This window comes from Eurosta solidaginis, chromosome 2 (assembly GCF_040869045.1).
Source record: "Eurosta solidaginis isolate ZX-2024a chromosome 2, ASM4086904v1, whole genome shotgun sequence".
Classification (NCBI taxonomy): domain Eukaryota; kingdom Metazoa; phylum Arthropoda; class Insecta; order Diptera; family Tephritidae; genus Eurosta; species Eurosta solidaginis.
In genome coordinates, this window is record NC_090320.1 from 279485568 (window position 1) to 279502567 (window position 17000).

General features: G+C 42.8%; 1 protein-coding gene across 4 annotated transcripts in view; it reads left to right on the plus strand.

The window, feature by feature from the left end:
• Positions 1–17000, plus strand: part of LOC137242818 (uncharacterized) — a 188185-nt gene that overhangs the window by 126663 nt on the left and 44522 nt on the right. Inside the window, exon 1 of one of the 4 annotated variants that reach the window (XM_067770076.1) lies at positions 5602–5771. The exons of 2 other annotated variants lie outside the window; for them this stretch is intronic. In XM_067770076.1, the coding sequence (XP_067626177.1) occupies positions 5721–5771 (51 nt within the window). In that variant the 5' untranslated portion in view covers positions 5602–5720. Of the gene's footprint in view, positions 1–5601; positions 5772–9904; positions 10003–17000 lie in introns of those variants that run through there. One more of the 4 variants, XM_067770079.1, reaches the window with a different exon arrangement.

The window sequence follows — 17000 nt, forward strand, 5'->3', positions numbered from 1 at the left end:
GTGACAGGAGGGATGTAGATGTTGATGATTTCTAAATTTGCATCGCCTGACCGGACAGATAATCCTTGACGTTCCAAGACACTGTACCTGCGGTCGATGTCGGGATCAAATATATGATATTGCACAGTGTGGTGTATGAAAAACGCGAGGCCGCCTCCATTTCCGCTCTCGCGATCTTTTCTGTGGACATTATACCCAGAACATGTCTGCAATGCAGATCTTGCTGTGAGTTTAGTCTCTTGAATTGCAGCAATGCGGATGTTGTGCCGCTACATGAAGTCGACTATCTCCGTGATCTTCCCAGTTAATCCATTACAGTTTAACTGCAGAATTCTGAAGTGCATAGGGGGAGACGTCGTCACTCTGGGAGTAAGTGACGGGTGACTACGCCTGGGTTGTGGAAGGCCAGAACGCGATTGCTGTTGAGGCCCTGGGACTGGACGTCCTTGGGTAGGCATTGGGGTATCCGGTGTATTTGGGTATGCGGCCTGGCAACATGGCGCAATGAAAGCCGTCGGGGCGTTGCCGTCGCGGAGACCAAAACATCTAGGAAAGTGGCACCGTCCATGGTAGGAGCTGCATTGGGCGGATGTCGCAAACGTATATATTATGTGCTGGAAACGGTGCAAAGGCAGGTAGGGACTAAGAGTCTGTTTCCCTGACCTACATATTCCACCTCAAGTAGCTTTTTGATTCAGTCGTCATGGCTCACTTCGTCCGTAAGTTTACCTAGAATAGACTTTTATACCTTACTCACTCTCTCCACTTGTCCGTTGGCTTGTGGAAAGCAGACAACATCTTATATATGACCTATATTTGACTTTAATAAGAAAACACCAAACTCTAAGGAGATAAAGCAGGTTCCCCTATCACTAATAGTTCTTCTCGATCTAAAGCAACAATGACTTCTCGAGTATTGTAGAATTGGTGGGATAGAGCTTTACAAATTTAGTGAAGGCATCTACTACAACTAAAATGTGCTTTCCCTTTGACTTAATAGACGGCTGTGGTCCAAAGTGATCTATATGAACTGTGTCGAACAGCAGAGGATTTTTGGGGAAGCAAACAATGTCTTATCCCTCGCTTGTGGTGGTATAACGTACGCTATACATTTCAGACAATTTCTGATAAACTTCTCTACTATTGCCCGCATGTTTGTGAACCAATAATACAGGCACAGTTTGCTCAGTGTTTTGTCCACTGACAGATGACTTATATTTTTATGTATCAATTTTATAACATTCTTCTCCATCTTATAAGGTACGTAGAGAGTACTTTTGCTTTTCGGATTTTTCTTATAAACAAGTCCATCTCCTAAGTCGTAATCTCTTACTTCTTCTTGCTGCAAATGGTTTCAAATTGACTCAATGGCTTTATCGCGCTCCTCGGCTACCTGTACGTGGAGTTCAACTTCATCCGTGTTTATGATCGAAGCAATCTGTCTTCCAATATACAACTTTGAATTAAGTATATGTGTTTTTGCACATTTATTTAGTACTACTGTGCAAATTTTACCCAAAGTCAATGTAATAAAATTTGTTGATATTATTACTTTCAAATTCCCTCTATTTAGCTACCTGGCCATCAAATATCCTAGTAAAATCACAAAAGCAAATGTGGCACATTAAGTAATGGTCACACAAGCTGCACGTTTTGACGTTAGCATTTAAGCGCCTGACAAAGCTGATTTAGTCATAGCGCCATAGTCATAACCAGAGAACATATAACGATAGAGAACCGCCAACAGAACGAATAGTGGGAAACAGTAAACCATCAAATGGTGGGTAGGTCATTAACCATTGCGGAAATGTGGCACGAAATTCGTCAATTCCAACGCTAGAAAAACTTGTTTTGGTACAATAACCACAAGCTAACTAAATTTTAACTATTTTTTTGTGAAATTTCAACGAAAACACGCGTCTTTTGCTAATTTTCAAGTAGGTAATGTGGTGAATTACCTACCAGGTTTGACAATTTCTATAGCTGTACATCGTTGACTATTCTCTATAGATTTACGTCTCTGGTCATAACCAAATTGTTACTTATACATATCAATTGGCATCAGTTATTGGTGCCTTAACCTAAAAATCGAAAAATTTTCAAAAAAAAAAAAATGAAGAAAACGACAAAAATTACAAACACATTCCACAAAAAATAAGTCTCTTGGTCAAAACGTATCCAATTAGGTTATGAATATGGCGAAAAACCAAAAACCAATTGGTTGGCTATGGTATGGTTATGGTTAAGGCGTTATGATATGGCACCATTGACCAATTACACTGATTTCCAAAAGGCTGTTTTATGTGGATGTAGATACGTCAACTTTGCCAACGTCTACCAGCCATACACATAGTTTTCATATACCTTTTTTTTAATTTCTTACATTTCCGCTTATATACAATATTTGATGATGTTGCTACACCTTGTACTATCTAACACTAGCCTAAATGCAACTTCCGTCAGTCTGTGACTGTTAGCATATGATCTTTGATAACAAAATGTATCGAGAATCTATTTTGCATAAGCACCATATAGGCTTCGAGCTCATATCCGGGCTTAAGAGCGTGCTTTTCTTGAATAACTTCCTTGACGAACACATTAATCAACTCTAGTAAAAAGTTAAAGTTTTTTAAGTGCGGTTCTATAAAGTAGTAGTGTGTTTTAACTAACCGAAATAATGCGCCTGGCTTCGAAAAGTCCTAGCCTCATAGGCACCGCATTCAGTTACCGGCATAACAATTCCTACAGTGATTTGACTGTCGTGCACCTATCGTACAGTGGTCTGCAAATATAAATGTGAAGCTGGTGTTGCTGCGGTGGTACTCCTGAAGCCAACAAAACCATAACCTCTCGACCTACACAGATCCGGCAAAAATTTATATGCAACCATTTTGATTATGAATTTTTAAGAAAGTTTTAACTTTTATAATTGTAAACCCTAAACATGTAAAAGTTAAATTTATAACCAGCACGGTTTTACCCGATAGTGGAAAAGGCGGTTTTCAACTTCAGATCCGAAATCACTAAAGACCAGAGTTAGAAGACCCGCCTCCTGCGAAGACAGTCACCTTGTAGCGGTGCAGGGGCTTACGCCGATCGCATATGATACTAATTGGTCAGATGGGAGCGGGGCAACCGCGCTCACCTGACAGATGTGGTCGAATGCAATCGGTAACCAGGAACTGTCACCTCCTAATCCAGGGTGTCATGCGTCACCGTGCCCATTGGACTGGTTTGCAGCCAGGAGGTCCACAACACCGGCTGTATTATAACGGCGCCTCCCCAACACCGGGCCGCCTTGGGGAGTAACCATGGCCTTACCGCGTCAAGGGGCTCTGCGGCGGCGGACCAACCCAGTTCCCCAAATTAAAGCAGCGACAACAACGCTTGCCATGTCAAGCAAGTTGTCGTAAGATAAAATGATGAACAACAACAACAAAAAAACCAACAAACACAACAATAAAAGCACAACAAAAAAACGGGCTCCAAGAAGAGCAGCGGGCAAAGAAGCAGCAGGCCACGCACGTAATCCAGGCAATTCCTGGAAAGCCTCACGAGAGAGGAGGCAATGCTCTTCTTAGAGCATCAGAGGGATGAATCCCCCTCCACAAGCACTGGAGTATACAGAGAACCGGCTCTTAAAACCGCGAACCCCAAGGGCAACACCAAAACCCAAGGAGATCAGCGCGGGCCCGAAGAGAACTCCAACGAGGAAGCAGAGGAACCCGCGATCCCCAGTGGACCCCTATCCACTGGTGAGCAGCGCGGGCAAGGCAAACAAGGAGAGCAGAAGGCGGCGGCAGGCAACAAACCCGCGATCCATGGAGGGCCCCGTACCTCCATTGCGCAGCGCGGGCCGCAAGAGAAAGCAAAAGGGAGAAAAGAGAGGCTACGACGGTGCATCCAAGCACGAAAACCACCACCCTAGCAGTCCCTCTAGAGGGACTAGTAAGTCTAGGTGCTCACCATCGGAGCATGACTCAAGTTGCAGCTCACAGAGCACCTATGGAAGGTCCCAGGAAGGGAAAAATAAAGAGCGGAACCCGGAGGAGTGGAAGCGGCCTAACAGAAGGCACAACAGAGGCAGGCAACCTGCACTTCCACCACGGGGCAGTCCAGGAGCGCTGGATGATAAGAAGCGCTTTGGACTAAGTGGGGCTGGGGTAAAAAGATACCTCCGATATCTAGAGGAAGGCCTGTCGCCCAGGGAGGCAAGAGCCAGGGCAGATGGGCAGAGAAAAGCCAATGGTCAAAGAGGAAGCAGAGAAGGAAGAAGAGCACAGCCAGCGGCAGCTGACCAGCGTGCGCCCGCTCCCGCTGAAAAGCGCAGGATCGGGCAAATTACGCCGGAGGAAACTCTAAGCTCAAAGAGGCAACGGGCCCACGCTCCCAGGAACACTGCACCCACGGGCAGGGAGATACAAGCCAGGGCGACTGGGGTATCCGCTGAGATGGCACCAAGACAGCAGAGCTATTCGGAAGCCCTTTGGGGTATCCGAATGGCTGTTCTGCCCAGTAACTACCCGGCGGAGGCCCTAAGTCAAGAGGACCTGACGAATCTCCAAGAGCTCATAATGGACGGAGTGTACAGGGGATGTGGGCATGCCCTAGTTTTTTGCGAGGTATACTTCCGAGCAGGGCTCCTCCTCGTGGACTGCGAGGACGAAAAAACGGTTAAGTGGCTCGTTGAAGTGATACCGACGCTTGAGGGGTGGACAGGGCCACAATTATGCACGAGACGCGGGGATGAAATACCGCCAACGCATAATGTGACTATGTTCCTCCCCAGAAGTGCGGAACGCCCCAAAGAGTTTGCGTTACGGCTGCTCAGGACGCAGAGATGGCGCGTCATTAATTGTAGCGCAGAGGAAACAGGCCTACGTCTCGACGTGGGCATAGACGAGGAATCGTATCAAATTATACGCAGGAACGGACTTAAGCTGCACTATAGGTGCGGCCTGGTCATAGTGAGACCCTGGAGGCAGAGGCAACCAGGGAATAGTGAGCAGCCGGAAGACAAGGCGGAGGCAGAGGGCACCGACAGAGGCGAGCTGTCGGACGAGAACATGATGGACGCGAGCACCGATACCATCAGAGCTCGCGAGACCACAAACCTTCACACAGCAGCAAGCAAGAAAGACAAAATCGTGCAGCCTGCGGATGAAAAAGAAATCCCCACCACACAAGAGCTCATCGAGGGCCTCGACCTCCAGGAGCTGGAGCTGAATAGGCGGGACGAAAGCGAGAGCGGATTGTCGGATGACGATGATCCGATGAGGACGGCCGGGCCAAAATTACCGGCACAAGCATAAAAATAGCCCAGATCAACCTCCATCACGTCATTGCAGCCTCGGCTGTACTGGTGAGGAGGTTCGCCTCGGATGATCTGGTCATCGCCCTCATACAAGAACCTTGGGCTTACATGGGACAGGAGAGGGGCCTTAATGTAAGTAATGACAAAGTTATTTGGGATCTCTCACAGCAGAGACCAAGAGCATGTGTAATACTTAAGTCGAACATTAACTATTTTTGCATTACAGAATTTTTAAGCCGGGATCTGGTGGCGGTGCAGATCGAGGCAAAGGTGAATGGAGACAACACCAGCATTGTGCTGGCCGCAGCCTACTTCCCGGGGGATGACAGCACAGTCCCTCCAGTTAACGTACAGAAGCTAGTGGAGCACTGCAGAAGAGCGAAACTTCCGTTGATCATAGGAAGCGATGCTAACTCCCACAACATGGAGTGGGGCAGCAATGATACCAACCAAAGGGGTGAGTGTTTACTAGAATATATAGTCAGCAACGATTTGAATATATATAACGTCGGGAGCAAACCGACGTTTGTCACGAGAGTCAGGGCAGAGGTCCTAGATATAACACTGAGAATATGATCTCGAAATGGAGAGTCTCAGAAGAACCCTTCTTATCGGATCATAGGATTATAAGGTTTGAGCTGGGTGTTGTATCGGGGCAATCCAGCCCTAAAAGAAATCCCAGGAAAACAGACTGGGGCAGCTACAGAAGTATCATTGAGGCTAACGCGGATAGTCTCAGAAATAAGAGCAGAAGCACTAACTGTACTGAGTTAGAGGGCAGAGTGGATAGAGCAAATCAGATAATGATAGATGCCTACAACTCCAGTTGCCGAGTCTCCCTAGTTAAGGGTAATAAGGCAACCCCCTGGTGGTCGCATGACCTGACACTACTAAGGAAGGAAGTCAGGAAACTTTTTAACGGGGCAAGAAGAACCGGCAACTGGGAGGAATACACTCAAAATCTAACAAAGTACAATAAAGAGATAAGGAAATCTAAGAGGGAAAGTTTCAGAAATTTCTGTGAGGGAATTTCTAGCACACCTGCAGCGGCAAGGCTCCACAAGGCCCTAGCCGAAGAGCAGAGGGAGATTAACTTAGCGATTAGGCTTCCAGACTGTACCTATACCGGAACGGTGGAGGAGCGAGCGAGGGCCCTGCTACATACGCATTTTCCGGGTGCCTCTCCGCAAGTACCGGAACCTGTGTTCCCCAGAGTGAAACCATCAGAGTGGCAACTGGCCAACTCCCTCTTCAGTGAGGCCAGAGTCAGATGGGCAGTGGAATCGTTTGAGAAATACAAATCTCCGGGGGTGGATGGCATCTTCCCGGTGCTAATGCAGCAAGGGACACAGATTATCCCACATCTGGCCAGGATCATGAGAGATAGCCTGGCACTGGGATACATACTCATGATGTGGAGAAGAGCAAAAGTGGTTTTCATGCCAAAAGTAGGAAAAAGGACTATTCGCAGGCAAAGTCCTTCAGACCAATAAGTCTAACTTCCTTTGTCTTGAAGGCAATGGAAAAGATATTGGACCAAGAAATTAGGTCGAACGCCCTCAAGAGCTGGCCCCTACATCAAAGCCAGCATGCGTTCAGAGCGGGTAGGTCCACGGACACAGCTCTGTACCAATTAACATCTGAAATACAGAGGGCGTTCGAAACAGAGGAAACAGTGATTTGCGCTTTCCTTGACATTGAGGGTGCCTTTGACAACACATCTCATGAAAGCGTAAACATAGCACTGCAGAGAAGAGGAATTCAGATGCCTATCCACAGATGGATTGACAATCTACTCCGCACAAGAATCGCTGGAGTCCATGTAGACAACAGCGCAGTTAAGGTTAATACCACGAGTGGGGTGCCCTCAAGGAGGTGTTCTATCACCCCTTCTGTGGAGCCTAGTAGTGGACGAACTCCTGCAAAAGCTATCTGACAGTAGCATAAGATGCCAGGGATATGCTGACGACATCGTTATAATTGCAAGGGGTAAATTCAAGAGTACGCTCTGTGACATAATACAGAGAGCATTGAATATTACAAAGGGATGGTGTACCAGTGTGGGGCTTAACATCAACCCATCTAAAACGACCATCATCCCTTTCACCAGAAGAAGGGCCCTACCAGCCCTGAGAGCAATTACAATAGATGACATGGCACTAGAACATGGAACCGCGGTGAAATACTTGGGGGTCATTTTTGACACCAAGCTCCCATGGAAACAGCACTTCGACTCCATGAGAGCTAAGGCCACGAGGTCCATCATGATATGCAAACGTTTAGCAGGCAAATCATGGGGCTGTAGCCCGCATGTGCTAAGATGGATGTATACCATGATAGTAAAACCTATGATAACATACGGTTCGATAGCCTGGGCATCGAAAACAGCTCGGGCGACGACGAGGCAAGCACTGTCAAAACTTCAGCGACTGGCATGTGTATGCATCACGGGAGCTATGCGCACATGCCCTACAGCAGCGCTGGAGGCTATCCTCGATCTGGTCCCGCTGCATATATCAATAGAGCAGTCAGCCAAGCGAACCCTCCTGAATATTGCTAAGGAGGGCTCGGGCATAGGTAAAGTCATATCGTCCCGAAACACGGAGGAATTGAGAGAGAAGATCCCAATCTCTCAACTCCCGAGGGATGATACCCTCAGGCAGATAGTCTATGAGAGAAGGTACAAAGTAGAACTGGGAGACAAGGGTACGTGGGAGGAAAGCAGAATTGTGTACATTCATCAGCTAAATAGAATAGTATGGTATACAGATGGCTCGAAGACGCCAAAGGGGATTGGATCTGGAGTCATTGGACCCAGAGCCAAGATATCAACGCCTCTGGGAGCACACCCGAGCATTTTTCAAGCGGAAGTATTCGCTATAAGCCAGTGTGCTGACCTGAACCTTCAGCGCGAATACTCCAACGAGGCAATTGCCATACTCAGTGACAGTCAGGCCGCCCTCAAGGCGATCTCGGCGTCTGAAATAAAATCAGCACTAGTCCTTGAGTGCGTTGAAAAGCTAAATCAACTAGGAGCATACAACAAACTGTTGTTGGCCTGGGTTCCTGGCCACAGGGGAGTGGAGGGCAATGAGCAGGCGGACAGCCTGGCAAGGGAGGCAGCAACAACACGACCTATTGGTCCTGAGCCGTTCCTGCCAGTAGGCCCGCAGGAAATCAGAGGGCATCTACTATTAGAAGAAAGGGAAAAGAGAGAAGAACACTGGCGCAATATGCCAGGCCTGAGGCAATCTAAGTTACTGATGGGGGGCTACAACACAACTCGATATAGGGCATTAATGGGCCTGTCGAAAGATAACCTGAGGATCCTAACAGCTAATCTTACAGGACACTGCAGACTGAACAGCCACATGCAGAAGCTGGGCATACTATCGAACAACACATGCCGATTTTGTGATCGATCAGCGGAGACGGCGGAACATATACTCCTGAAATGTGACGCAATCTCAAGACGTAGGGCTAAGCTTTTGGGCTCACCATGGCCAGAGAATTCTCATATCAAATCCCTCAAACCAGGTGAACTGCTAGGGTTCATCAGAGAAGTCGGCTTGGATGAGGTGCTGTGAAGCAGTTGAGGGCACAATAGACCGATGGTCGCAGTGCGATCCTCAATTAATTATCTAGAAGACCCGCGTTATAATGTAAAAATAAAAACAATGGATTTTGATTCCAGTTACATGTAAATGTACATGCACGTACTTACCTTGTCCTAACCTACAATGAACATCTTCAATTAATACTCACTACCAAACTTACCTTTAGTTCCTGAATATTGGTCTCCAGAAAACATAAATTTACACTTACCTTTAGATTTACCTTTTAGTCTAAATAATTATAGAAAACATACCTAAGCACAAAGGAATGAAGTTGCCATAATACCTACTTTCAATATTTTAGCTTAATTCTTACCCTTATGTAACCTTTTAAATAGAGTAAGCAAATATTTATTATTACTTAACTTCACTTCAAATAATTATACCACTGCAAGGAAGGGAAGAAGAAGAACATCCTAATGAAAAGAATTTTTTTTGAAGAAACTATAATAGAACCATCTTCCTAGGTTCCTACATATCTAAATAATGTTAACATTTGTAATAACTTCTAATTAGTTACTCACACCTTTTGTAAAATCGTTATACTTACCTTTGAACCATGAACATTAGGATCATTTTATTGTAACCATGTTATTGCATTTTAGCAACATAACTAATCGATGTACATTAACATAAAAGAAAACCATATGATCAGCTGTTAAAACTGGCCTAGTTCCACAAACTGTTGTAAATCGTCATCCATTTGTTTAATTTCCTGATCGCTCTTTTGAGAAAAAGATCGAAGAAATCAAAAACCAAAACTTTGAATTTGCCAATGTTTGGGAGACTCTCTTAACTCCAATTGCTCACCATTCACTTTTTTCCTGCTGGCGCTCCTATCGGCGGCGGTTATTCTTTAACCCCTTTTATGCCACCTTCGCAAACCATATATACAATATTGGCCATAGAAATAACCCCACATAACTACTAATGTAATTTTGGTTGGATAAAATTTATCATAATATGTAAGCATATGAACGTATACCAGCAGCTACGTACAAAACAAGGAAGGCCTTCTTCGCTTCGTGGGACAGCGTTGGAGTAAGCAAACCATTACAACTGGAAAACATGTAAGTAAGTTCACTTATTCCATTTTATCCACCAACGTACTTAGTATACATAAATACTACGATAGAGAACATAATTGACATGTACTTACATACATAACCAAATTATGTATGTACGTATATATATGCAAATGGATGCAAGCTTTCTTTTTTGTTGATCGCATCATTTCTCTGTACGTACCTTCATACATACATATGGATAAACATCATCCCTAGGGAGTTTGAATCATCTCTTTGCAAAACCAAGAGAATTAGAGTAATAATTTTTTTTTTGGTTTCTTAATCTTCCTATTTAAACTCCAAGTTCTCGTGAGCGGCAAGGTCGTCGAACTCATCTTAATATTGTCACGGATATTAGCATCCCTAAGCTATACCATCACTAAGGCGATGCTAAGCGATGTTCACGTCAATAATCAAATCATGTATACACATATATAAGGCAGCCGAGAGATGTCACACACAGATGCATTTACTTATACGCCTATGTGTGTGCGAGAGACTGTAAACTACAAACTCACATACATCTGAGAGACGCTGAAAAGTAGAAAATTGTAAACAAGTAGAAACTATATGAGAACTATAAACACTCGAAATAGTTGGTAAGTTCTGGAAATAGAAGAGCCTAGATGTATGCAGCGTAAACTATAAAAGCGGCACAAGCGAGTAAAATGTAATTCAGTTTGATTTGAGATTTGGATTAAGCGCTATCTAGCGAGCTATAGCAGTATTATTTTGAATAGTAGAGTTTCATTTGAGCTGTAAATCAGTTTGGTTAATAAGCAAGATATTCGTTGCAAAGTATAAGTGTTATTGTGAAGTACTTGAATAAAGGCTATTTTGCATTATTACATATTGGAGTTATTTATTCAACAGTTTAGCAATACGAACTTAGCAGAGGGTTGCAAATAAGAGGATTTGCAGAAAATTCGTTACAATTGGTGTCAGAAGAGGAATTGTTGAATAAATTCCGAAGATTGGGAATACAACTTGGACATGGCAAAGTTCAGTGAATTAGAGATCCAGCAACTAAAGAAGGAGTTGGAGAGCCGTGGATTGAATACAAGCGGCGTTAAACTTGAACTTCAGGCACGGCTACGAGAGGCAATGGAAGCAGAAGGAATTGATGTGGAAGAGTATGTCTTTCATCTTGATGGCGAGGAGACAACAAAAATTGAAGAGAAAAACGAAACATCGCAAACGGTTACCAGCACAGACTTGAACGTGATATTGGCTGCAATATCTGCACAAACGTCGACAGTAACATCGAAAATTGAAGCACAAGATACACGTATTTCAGAAATGTCGACACAGATATCATCCAAGATGGAAACTCAACTGGAAGAACAGAAGACATATATGGCATCACAATTGGAAGAACAGAAAACACACATGGCGTCACAAATTGCAGAACAATTAAAAGAACAAGAGGCACGCATAACATTACAGCTCGAAGCACAAGAAGAACGTATCTCAACAAAGCTGGAGGCACAGGAAAAAAAATTCTCATCGCAGCTGGAGGCTGTTAGTGAACGACAAAATAAAGTGGAGGCCGAGATGGATGCTTTGAAAGATCGGATTCAGGAGTTTCAATTGAACTGTCCAATCACTTCAACGTCTACTCTGAAGGTAAAATCCGCAACGTTTGATGGTTCTGTTCCATTCCAGGTATTTAAGCTCCAATTTGAGAAGACGTCGACAGCGAACAACTGGAATGATGAAGATAAAGTTGCAGCTCTGTTCGTGGCATTGAAAGGGCCAGCAGCCGAAATCCTACAGACGATTCCCGAAGGAGAGCGGAACAACTATGAAGCGTTGATGGCCGCTGTCGAGAGACGTTACGGAAGCGAGCATAGGAAACAGATATTCCAAATTGAGTTGCAAAACCGCTACCAAAAAGCAAATGAGACATTGCAGGAGTTTGCTTCAGATGTTGAAAAGTTGGCTCATCTCGCAAATGCGGACGCACCCGTGGAATACACCGAGAGGGTAAAGATTCAGAGCTTTATAAATGGCATACGAGATGTGGAAACGAAGCGAGCTACATATGCGAATCCAAAACTAACATTTGCTGAAACGGTATCGCATGCTCTGATTCAGGAAACAGCGTCGCTTCTGTGTAAGCCAGTTTTCAAAGCACGCCGTGTGGAAGTAGAAAGGCCAGATTGGGTAGACACAATTTTGGAAGCACTGAAGGGATCTCAGCAGAAGAATGCCGGAGTTATTAAATGTTTCAAGTGCGGCAACCCAGGTCACATTGCACCTCATTGCGGTCTTGGTCCTAATAGTTCCAACAATGTGGGTGGCCGTAAACGCAAAGCTGGCGGAAATGAGCAAGAGCGTGTCGAATGTAAAGAACGAAAACTTGCCCCGGCTGTTGAATGTCCTATGATATCTGTGTCGCAAATTGGAAGGAAATCAAGCAGTCTTACCGTCAGAGGTAATGTGGATGGTAAAGAGCGTGTACTGACTGTAGATACGGGGGCATCTCATTCCTTGATTCGATCTGATTTGGTCTACAGGAGAGTAAAGTCATTACCTGGAGCAAGGTTGCATACGGTAACAGCCGAATATAATCAAGTCCAAGGCGAAGTGGTATGTGAGGTATTAATTGGAAAAGTCATGGTTCTACACAAATTAGTTGTGGCGGAGATCGTTGATGAAGTCATATTGGGAGTGGACTTCTTGGTTGACCATGACGTCAGGATCGATATGCGGAGAAAAATTATGCGCCATAAGAACCAGGACATACCACTTAACTTTAGTTTGGAAAAAGGGTTCAGCAGTAATCGGGTACTGGTGGAGAAGACTCGACGAAGGCCACGAAATTCAAAGGTAAAGGTTGATGGAAAAAATGGGCCAAACAAATCAAAACCGAAGGTACCTGTGAGAAAAACACTGGCATTAAAAAGCCCTAACGGACTGAAACGAAGAAAGAATGCAAGGGTGGTTTCAAGCCAAGGCACACTACTGTTGTGAAGCGTCGGAACGATACTAATTATGCAAAGGAAATCCGTCCAGCGCAAGCTCTGCGAAGTAGTTCTTCATTGGTCAAGCAACAGAGTGCGAGGGAACGATTCAGGATAATGAGTAGTAAGATGAAACACAGGTACGACAAGGAAAATAATTCGAAAGGTTTCTTGGCGGGAGATTTGGTACTGTTATACAACCCTCACCGGCGGAAAGGTGTTCCATCCAAATTTCGGTGCAGTGGGGAAGGCCCGTACAAGGTTGTGAAGAAGATCAGTGATACTATCTACCGCATACAAAGCATTGAGAAACCACGGAGTAGAAGAATGGTACATTTGGCGATGCTAGCAGCGTTTAGATCGAGAGATTTGTCTGATCGGGACGATCAGACTTAGGTGGAGGGCAGTGTCACGGATATTAGCATCCCTAAGCTATACCATCACTAAGGCGATGCTAAGCGATGTTCACGTCAATAATCAAATCATGTATACACATATATAAGGCAGCCGAGAGATGTCACACACAGATGCATTTACTTATACGCCTATGTGTGTGCGAGAGACTGTAAACTACAAACTCACATACATCTGAGAGACGCTGAAAAGTAGAAAATTGTAAACAAGTAGAAACTATATGAGAACTATAAACACTCGAAATAGTTGGTAAGTTCTGGAAATAGAAGAGCCTAGATGTATGCAGCGTAAACTATAAAAGCGGCACAAGCGAGTAAAATGTAATTCAGCTTGATTTGAGATTTGGATTAAGCGCTATCTAGCGAGCTATAGCAGTATTATTTTGAATAGTAGAGTTTCATTTGAGCTGTAAATCAGTTTGGTTAATAAGCAAGATATTCGTTGCAAAGTATAAGTGTTATTGTGAAGTACTTGAATAAAGGCCATTTTGCATTATTACATATTGGAGTTATTTATTCAACAGGTTAGCGATACGAACTTAGCAGAGGGTTGCAAATAAGAGGATTTGCAGAAAATTCGTTACAATATATAAAAAACACGTGTCACAACATTTTTGGCCGCGATGGACTCCTAAACTACTGAACCGATTTTGAATTTTTTCTGAGGAGGCCCGCGATTTAGAGGTACTATGCCAATTTTTTTTAAATCAGGAGAGTATTTAGTTGTGTAGAGGGTAATTTTCATACCCCTGGCTGACTAGGGTCTCGAGATATAGGCCAAAACGTGGGCCAGTGAATGCCTAGACAGTGTTTATACAATATATGTAGATATCAAATGAAAGTAGTTGATGAGTGCTTTAGTACAGAGTAACATATCCAGAGACGGACTGGGACTGGGATTAGGACTAGGACTGGGACTGAGACTCGGAGTGGGAATGGGACTGGGACTGGAATAAAATATACCCTCTGGGATAAGCAATAAGGGATGCAGAAGAATGAGAAGAAATTGAGAGAAGAGCAAAGAGAGAATGAGAAGGAGATTGAGAAAGAGATAGAATGAGACGAAGATGGAGATAGATGAAGCGAAAAAGACGGAGGGGGAGTGAATAGAAGGATTAGGAAAAAGTGAAGAGGGGGAGGGCAGAGTCAGACGGAAAAGCTTATTAAAATATATGCAGATAGGCCAAATTTAAGCCAGGCCAACGTCTGCCGGGTCTTCTAGCAAAATATATATATTGTTGAGGTAGGTTAATTTTTCTTTCTGATCAATACCCAAGAAAAATAAAGGTTAGTTCTTACTTGTTATAATTAAGATCTTTGTGACTAGCTTCACAATTAGATTGCCATATATATTAAGTCCTTCATACGTTTAGATTTCTTTAACCTATAAAGAGAGTGAGCTGAATCGTAATAAAAATTTGTAAACATGAAATTGTAAATTTGATTGTGTTGGTCTGATTCCATATTAGTGTGGTTGGTCTTTTGGGGCTTTATTAACAACTTTAAAGTCATGGTAGGGTGGGTGAAGAACAGCCGCTAAAATAAGATACGCGCTGCACGGTAGCTTTTCGTTAGTGTGCAAAGTTAATGTTCTTGTTCGGCCCCCAAGCTGACAGATGATGGCTCGTTCCGTTAAATGTGTTTCGAACCCTCCCCAGGCTGAAGCTCCGGCATTAATTCCATTGCACACACCACTTTTACCAACACGCTAGGCAAGCTCATCCTAAGGAAGAGGCTAAAGGGGCTCGAACAAGGGCTTTATGCAAAGTTCTTCATGCTTTTGCAGATAGGTTTGGTCTTCTCTTCCCATTTAACAAGGAAATCATTTTTATTTGGTAAAATTTATTTATTTAATTAATTTCATAAATATATGGCAAGACGCAAATCCCATTTCTGTGTGAGCCGTGAAACAATGCAAGATTACGGGTAGTCCATACAAATGTGCGTGGTCAAAGAAGTTAATATACCTAATTCATTCTTACACTAAAGGGTTTAGTTATAAACATGAAAGGGATCAGTCGGAGGACACAAAAAAATATAAAAGAATGTTTCGAAACCCTTTTAACTTTAGTCACTGACCTGAAAACTTTTTTTTGCATTGGGTTCATTGGGCAATATTTTGTTATTTTTAAGTTATTATTTTTCTTGTTTTTGCCATTTGTTTATGCAAAGCAAACAAAGCACATTAATTAAGGTTTCAATTATGAAATTTACTTGAAAAAAACCTGTTTTGAAGACATTTTTCACCTGTTCAAAAGTAAACGAAGAAGTATTTCTTGGAAATTTAAACTTCGAGATTTAGTGGCGGATGGAATAATAATTTTTAGATTAATTTCCAATTAATTGAAACTCGTCTTATTCTATGGCGAAAAACCAAAAACCAATTGGTTGGCTATCGTATGGTTATGGTTAGAGCGTTATGGTATGGCACCATTGATCTCTATAAGGTTGGTTGGATCAGCTCTTTGCCAACTTTGCCAGGGCTTTTATGCAAAGTTCTTCAAGTTTTTGCAAATAGGTTTGGTCTTCTCTTCCAATTTAAAACGGCAAACATTTTTATTTGGTGAAAAATAATTCTTCTCTTAATTTATTTATTTAATTAATTTCATAAATATATGCATAGGCACTACCTCAATGGCAAGACGCAAATCTCATTTCTGTGTGAGCCGTGAAACAATGCAAGATAGCGGGTAGTCCATACGAATGTACGTTGTCAGAGAAGTTAATATACCTAATTCATTCGTCGTACAGTAAAGGGTTTTCTATTTATTTATTTATTAAGTCTATGGTTTAGAAACCTTACAGACTAAGACGTACATAGGTTTTAATTATATTAAAAATAGTACATACAAGGTGTTTATATTAAATACATTGCGATTTACAAGCATATCTAAATTCATTTCTCTACATAACAAATTAAATTCCGCTAGTAGCTGATAATTAGTTCATTTTGAGCATACCTGGTTTTGCAGAGGTCAATAGCAAATAAATCATGATGTCGCAAGTTTCTAGCTGGAACATTGAGTTTAATACAAAGCAACAAGAACGGACAATCAATAGTCCCATTGAGAACATCTCGAATAAAAACTAAGCCAGATATCAATCGCCTACTGGCAAGAGTATGCAGACTGATCACTCTGCACCGCGGAACATAAGACGGAATAGGCATTTTAAACCTAATACTGGATAATGCAAATTTTAGAAACTTTTCCGGATTCCAGATTATAGAAGCATATTCCAATTTGGACCTTAGAAATGTACTTAACAGTATTTCTTTAGAATAAGGATCCTTAAATCCTCAGCTATTTCGTTTAATGAAAGCTAGAGAGGAATATGCTTTAAGTATGATGTAATTCAAGTGATCAATAAACGTGAAATTCGAGTCAAAAGCAACCCCAGGGTCTTTGATTTTATAACTAGAACTGAGGACGGAGCCAGAAATAGAGTACGAAGATATGAGTGGCAATCTAATTTTTGTTGAAGGTGACCGAGCAGCATTTTTCGAAATTGATTATTAGCATATTTCGATCACACCATTCCTGGGATTTGTTAACCTCATTTAGCATAATTTCAATATCAGAGCAGCTTGTTATTTTTTTTTTCTTCTTAATTTTTAAATTATCGTC